General features: G+C 28.6%; 2 protein-coding genes across 2 annotated transcripts; both read left to right on the forward strand.

The window, feature by feature from the left end:
* Positions 1-2,916: 2,916 nt before the first annotated feature.
* Positions 2,917-3,626, forward strand: LOC126555452 (uncharacterized). Its single transcript, XM_050210377.1, has 3 exons — positions 2,917-3,017; positions 3,119-3,321; positions 3,464-3,626. Exons 1-3 carry the CDS (start codon positions 3,015-3,017, stop codon positions 3,588-3,590), a joined length of 333 nt encoding a protein of 110 aa, XP_050066334.1. The 5' UTR covers positions 2,917-3,014; the 3' UTR covers positions 3,591-3,626.
* A 1,728-nt stretch (positions 3,627-5,354) lies between these two features.
* On the forward strand, positions 5,355-6,295 carry LOC126555450 (general transcription factor II-I repeat domain-containing protein 2-like). Its single transcript, XM_050210375.1, has 3 exons — positions 5,355-5,561; positions 5,619-6,096; positions 6,282-6,295. The coding sequence occupies exons 1-3, from the start codon at positions 5,355-5,357 to the stop codon at positions 6,293-6,295; spliced, it is 699 nt and encodes a 232-aa protein (XP_050066332.1).
* The last annotated feature ends 387 nt before the right edge of the window (positions 6,296-6,682 follow it).

Genomic DNA, 6,682 nt, shown 5'->3' on the forward strand with positions numbered 1-6,682 from the left:
TATCTAAATTCGAACTTTAAATGCTTATAAAAAAATTGTGCTTATGTATTTTTAATAATTGCATGTATCTAAATTGTCATTTCTTTTAGAGTTACATCAAAAATCATAATCGATTTTGTATAAAATCGATGTTGTGTAAAAATTCCCGTTTTTTCCTTAATTTTTCATTTGTTTTTCACGCCACTTAAGAAAACCATGGATTTTTACTATTTACCACCCAAAGTACCAACTAGATTCACTCTCCTATCAGGATAGGTACTGTAGAAGAAAATCTAAGCATTTTTATTGTACATAAAGGTGGCAACTGGCAATAGAATATACAAAAAAAACATTCATCATTGTAAAATCAATACATTCATCGCTCCGCTCAAAATCATAATATATATAATATCTTTTTTACAATATTTAAATATAAGTACCAATATTAATATATCTATTCATATTTTAAAAATTTGTCATATAAATAATTTAAATTTTTTTGCATATTTTATGGCATCTTTAATACTTTTTAGTGCATAAAAATCCGCGCTCTACTTATAACCCACCCAAATGGAACAATTTATGATTATGAAATGTTGAACACTATAGGAATTAGTTATACACAATTGAGCGAACTTTCTTCATCAGCTGAGCTTCCATTTTTATCTTCCACTGCGTATTTGAAACATTTATCAGTTGTTAGTGATGTTATTAAAGATACGGCCATAGATGAAATGTTGAAAGCTGGAAATGAGGAACGGCAACTGGCCATAGAAAGTGGTAATATAGATGAAGATGGAATTCCGATGTGCACGGTAATCGCAGATGGACAATGGTCCAAACGAAGTTATAAAACAAAGTTTAATGCATTTTCAGGAGCGGTGAGAATTTTATTTTAACTTAATTTTATTTTTTTAAATTATTATAAGTACGCAATACGTTATTTTTTGTAAAACCAAATGTTTCTAATAATAATCAGAATGCCATTTTAACACTATATAGGCTACAATTATTGGATTTAACACTAGGAAAGTTTTATTCGTGGGTATACGCAATAGTTATTGTTCAGTATGCCAGAGAGCTATGACAAGGAAAGAAGAGCCATCCAGTCATAAATGTTTTCTTAATTGGAAAAAGTCATCCACAGGCATGGAAGCAGATGGTATTCTTGAAGGCTTTTCAAGCAGTATAAACATGCACGGGCTGAAGTATAACAAGCTTATTGGTAAATATTATTAAAATTTGATTTTTATAGTATAGCGTAAAACAACAATTATTAGGGTATTGATTTGTTTATTTCTAGGTGATGGTGACAGTAGTGTGACCAAAAAGTTAAACGAGGTTTTACCATATGGCAGTAATTTTCAAATTAAAAAAATAGAATGTAAGAATCATCTGTTAAGAAATTATTGTACAAAGTTGACCGCGCTTACAAAACAGACCAAATATTCAATAGTCATTCGAAAATGTATAACATCGAATATTTTGCGTTTCCGTTCAGATATAACCAAGTCAATTGACTATCATATAAAAACTGATGTGCCTATTCACAACAAAATTGAAGGTTAATATTTTTATTTTTTAATAATATAATATAATTTAGGTATAATATTATGAATAAACAAATTACCTAATCTATTAATATTAGTTCACGTTACTATATATTTTATTCCATATTATTGTACGCAATATTTCTTATATTTTATGTATTTTACAGTTTTTACTGTCAGTCAGTCTATATTTCTAAAGATAATTTGTTAAATATTTATACCTATAGGAACTGCTATAAATTATTTATTTTTCTATTACAGTAGTTTATTTTATTATAATTTTTGTTATTGTTTTAGCAATTAGAAGAGATATTTCCAATAGCATATATCATAGATTAGGACAACATAGTAATTGTGCTAAGTACTTCTGCTCTGGTTCAAAAAATGGGGAACCAAATTTGGTACCTGAAGCAGAGAGAACGGGGATAATGACGGATATGCGAAATATAGTTTATAGGCTCACTATAAACGCCGATAGTTTGATAGAAAACGTAGATAATAATCCATGTGAGCAATTTAATTCTATCATAAATAAACACATTGGTGCAAAAAGAATAAATTTTACGCAAGGACACAACTATCAGACTAGAGTTGAAGCAGCTGTGGTTGCATACAACTCTAAAAACTACATCCGAGCTGTACACAAAAAAATTATGACTAAAAGTCCAGGTAATTTAACAATTGTTATGTAAAATATATCTTTGTGTATTATTATATATTTTTTAAATCCAACTTTTAGAATATTTTTTCAATTATATTAAATATTTTTTTGTACTAAAACGATTTAAACAGGTAAATTTGGTAAACGTTATATAAAAAATATAGAACGTATTAGAAACAAAACGATATCAAGAAGAAGAAAATTATTTGATGAAGGGCACAAACGAACTAAGCCAAAATCAAAATTCAGTGGACCCGATGTCGATTATGGGCTAGCTGAACCGTTGGATAATTGTATGCCTATCGAAGAGTTAGAAAGAAAGAAACAGCTTTTCATTAATAAATTATTAAATGTCGACCGCGAACAATTAGAAAATAAGACAAGGGAACAAAGTCTTAATCAAGTTTGGTTTGTCGAACGAAAAAAAAGATTGACTGCTTCTCACTTTGGTGATATATGTAAAATGCGACCAAACACGAGCTGCCGAAAAAAGGTCCACAATTTGTTATACAAGTTCGGTACAACAAGTAAAGAAATGAATTACGGAATTCAAATGGAACCATTAGCCAGAAGTGTTTTTGAGACATTAATCGGGGTCTCAGTTAAACTATGTGGACTTTTTACAGATAATCAATTTCCGTATTTAGCTGCAAGTCCTGGTAATATTCTACACATTATAATAAAACAATTTTTTTTATCAAATTATGTAAATGAACCTATTCTAATCTATAGACGGAGTAATTGATGAAAATGCAATAGTGGAGATTAAGTGTCCATACGCGGCAAAAGATTCATTAAGTGCAGTTGAAGCGGTTCAAAATAAAATGGTATGGTAATATGCATTTATATATGTATAATAGTATATTCAACATACTGCATTTAAAATGTATATCTACGTTCATATAATATTATAAACATATCTATTCAGTTACAGTACTGCAGAATAGATGATTTTGGTAAAATTGTTCTCAAAAAGGAACATAATTATTATTACCAAATTATGGGACAACTCAGAGTTACAGGGCGAAATGTTTGTTACTTTGTAATTCATACAAACCAATGGACAGACATACAAATCATCCATTTTGATAATGAATTTTGGGAAAGTACTATGTTTAACAAGTTGAAGATGTAAGTAATAAAATATATCATAATCTAATTATTTATCACCAATGGATACCTATAGTATATACTTAATATACTGATATAATATGCCATATACAAGTACTTATAAATAAAATATATGTATTTTATTATTATTTCATTATTTTAGATTTTATTTGGAATGCTTGTTGCCCGAAATTGTAGATCCGCTTTATGGGAAAAGGATGCTAATCAGTGACATAAGAGAGCCAGAACACATTTTGAATGCTCAAAACAAAAAAAAAAAAATCAATTAAGTAAAACTACAAAAATGAATTGTTGTTTATCCTTAAATATTCCTCATAAAATATATATAAAACATATTATATTCCGTGTAAAATATTTTTAACTTGAAAAGTAAAAACGTTTGTAGAGCGACTACGGTTATAGCATAGAAAAATAATTAAAACATAGGTACATACTAATTATTGACTTCCGAAAAAATAATATTAAATATTAATGTTGTGAAATGTGAATGGTGTTCGACAATTATATAATATATAATATACCTAACAATAAATAATATTAGGTCCATAAATATTTAATATCGTACCACCAACTCAATAGATCTCTTAACCTTTATTTGTACAATTAAACCTATATAATCAATGGTATTATGGTAATGCATTCGAAAATATTGGAAAGTATAAAAATAAATACATAATAGGTATGTCAATATTGTTATTCTTACAAACTAAATGTAAATTGTAAGTTAATGTACGTGAAATATTGTTAACTCGAATATTTAGATATTTGGGTTACTGTTATAAGTTAGATATTATTTACTGTATTGGTGTACTATACCTATATATTTTTTAATGAGTAAGTATCTAAAAATGAAATAAATACAGGTCACGTAACTGCGCAAGTACGCGCGATTGCGCGAATATTAAACTTATTACGGCGGCAATGCGGCATAATAATATAACGTGTTTTATATTCACGCGACCCGCCGCAGACAAAGGTTGAGTAAATAATAAACGTAGCTCCCGAATGAGCACAATCGTAGGCCTGCCGTCGACTGTGAGTAGTGGGCGCGGCTTAAACGTCGCGTGCTTGCGCATCGCGAAAACACTTAACAGCGCATTCTCTTGGTCATTGCACGGTTTCGTTTGCCCGTGTGGCGTCCTCTTAAACACAATAAAATATAAATTAATTTTAACCATTAAACCATAATAATATCAATCTAACTATAGAAAATATATTCTACTATCATAAAATGTTACCCGAATAGGTTAATTCAAATTTAATACACCAGAGCGCGCGTCGTTAATCTGTGATCCCAATAGACTTGCAAAAATCTACTATTAATTTGTCTGTAATTGTTTCTGTTTATGATTTTTTGATTGCATTCATTCATGATGTTAGAAATAATTTTGATAACTTTGAATTAGAATCTAAAAGCTTTAACATTAATTCTGAGTTTTGTGATAAAAGAAAAAAACAGTTTTCCAAATCTAGAATTTTAGATGATACTGCAAATAACCCAGTTGTTAATTTGTCTAAAAACAAGATTATATTGTAAACACATTATATGTTCTTTGTGATAAATCAATTTCTGAACTAGTCAAACGTAATAATGCATATAAACTGTTGGAACAAAACTTGGGTTTTTTATATAAAAATAACTCTGGCCCGCAAAAGAAGTATAATATTTTACATTTACGTAAAAATAAAATTAAAAATACAGTATACATTCTTCATATTTAATCCCGTATCGCCATATCGTAGCGTTTTTGTTGTTACAATGTCATTTAATTATATAAATAGCATTACCGTATCTTATATTATTTTCGTACGATCACCATGGCTGTAGTAATATAGCAATATATAGCAATACAACATATAGTAATATTACTGTGCTCGTTGCGCGATCAATTTTATCTACATTGTAGCATAACAAAATTACTTTGTCATGCATTGTAGTTTCTACAGCCATCGTGATCAGTCGTTATTCGTCTGTGGTCAGGACTAATATAAAGTTAATGTTGTTATTACGTTGTGTATTGTAAAAGCTCATTATGTCTAACAAAAAACGGAAAATCGACTCGGAATGTCGTGTTTTTAAAAATCAGTGGGATGACGATTACTTTTGTATAGAATGGCAAAATAAATGTATGTGTATAATATGTAAAGAAACTATTGCAGTTAAAAAAGAATATAACATAAAACGACATTATGAAACTAAATATAAAGACAAATTTAAAAATCTAGAAGGAAAAGAAAGAGTAGAAAAATTTAATTTCTTAAAAAAACATCTTAATTTTCAACAAAATATATTTAAGAAAAAATGTGTACAAAACGTTTCTACTGTCCGTGATAGTTATAGAGTTGCTCAGTTAATAGCCAAAGAAAGTAAATCGTTTTCTGATGGAAAATTTGTGAAGAAGTGTATGTTATATGTTATTGATAAAATATGTCCTGAGAATAAATGTTTGTTTGAACAAGTTAGCTTGTCACGCCAAACAATAACTAGAAGAATAGAAGATCTTGGACTCAATCTTTTTGAACAAGTGCAAGACAGAGTAAAACATTTTCAATGTTTTTCAATAGCATTAGATGAGAGTATAGATATGGCACAACTTCTATATTTTTTACGAGGTGTGAATGCAAGTTTTGAAATAACAGAAAAGTTGGGAACGTTGGAGAGTTTGAGTGGTACTACAACAGGAGAAGATATATTCAAAGCTTTATTAAATACATTCAAAAATCTAGGTCTTGATTTTGAAAATCTTGTTAGTATTACTACAGATGGTACAAAAAGTATGATAGGCTCTAAGAGTGGAATAATCGGAAGAATAAACTCAAAAATGTCCGAACTAAATCTATCTCCACCAATTGGAATTCACTGCATTGTTCACCTTGTTGAACACTTTCGCATTATGTGGGAAAGTTTTATATTTAGAAAATTTTATGTCTATTGTAGTACAAATTATTAATTTTATAAGGTCACATGGATTGAATCATCGTCAATTTCAAAATTTTCTTTCAGAAATAGAGTCTGAGTATAAAGATGTTTTATATCACAGTAATGTACCTTGGCTAAGTAGAGGAAAAATGTTGAAAAGATTTTTTTTCCTGCGCCATGAAATCAAAATTTTTTTAATTGAAAAAAATAAACAATATATTCAATTAAATGATAGTGAATGGCTATGGGATTTAGCAACATTAACAGATAAAATACATCATCTGAATTTGTTAAATCTTAAACTACAAGAAAAAGAAAAACTCGTAAGTACATTGTTCGAATAAGTAAAAGCTTTCCAAAGTAAATTATCTTTATTTCTAAATCAAATTGAAGAATTAAATTTCTCCCATTTTGAATGTTGTGCTACTCTAATCCTTCAAT

Source organism: Aphis gossypii, unplaced genomic scaffold (genome assembly GCF_020184175.1).
Source record: "Aphis gossypii isolate Hap1 unplaced genomic scaffold, ASM2018417v2 Contig00856, whole genome shotgun sequence".
Classification (NCBI taxonomy): Eukaryota; Metazoa; Arthropoda; class Insecta; order Hemiptera; family Aphididae; genus Aphis; species Aphis gossypii.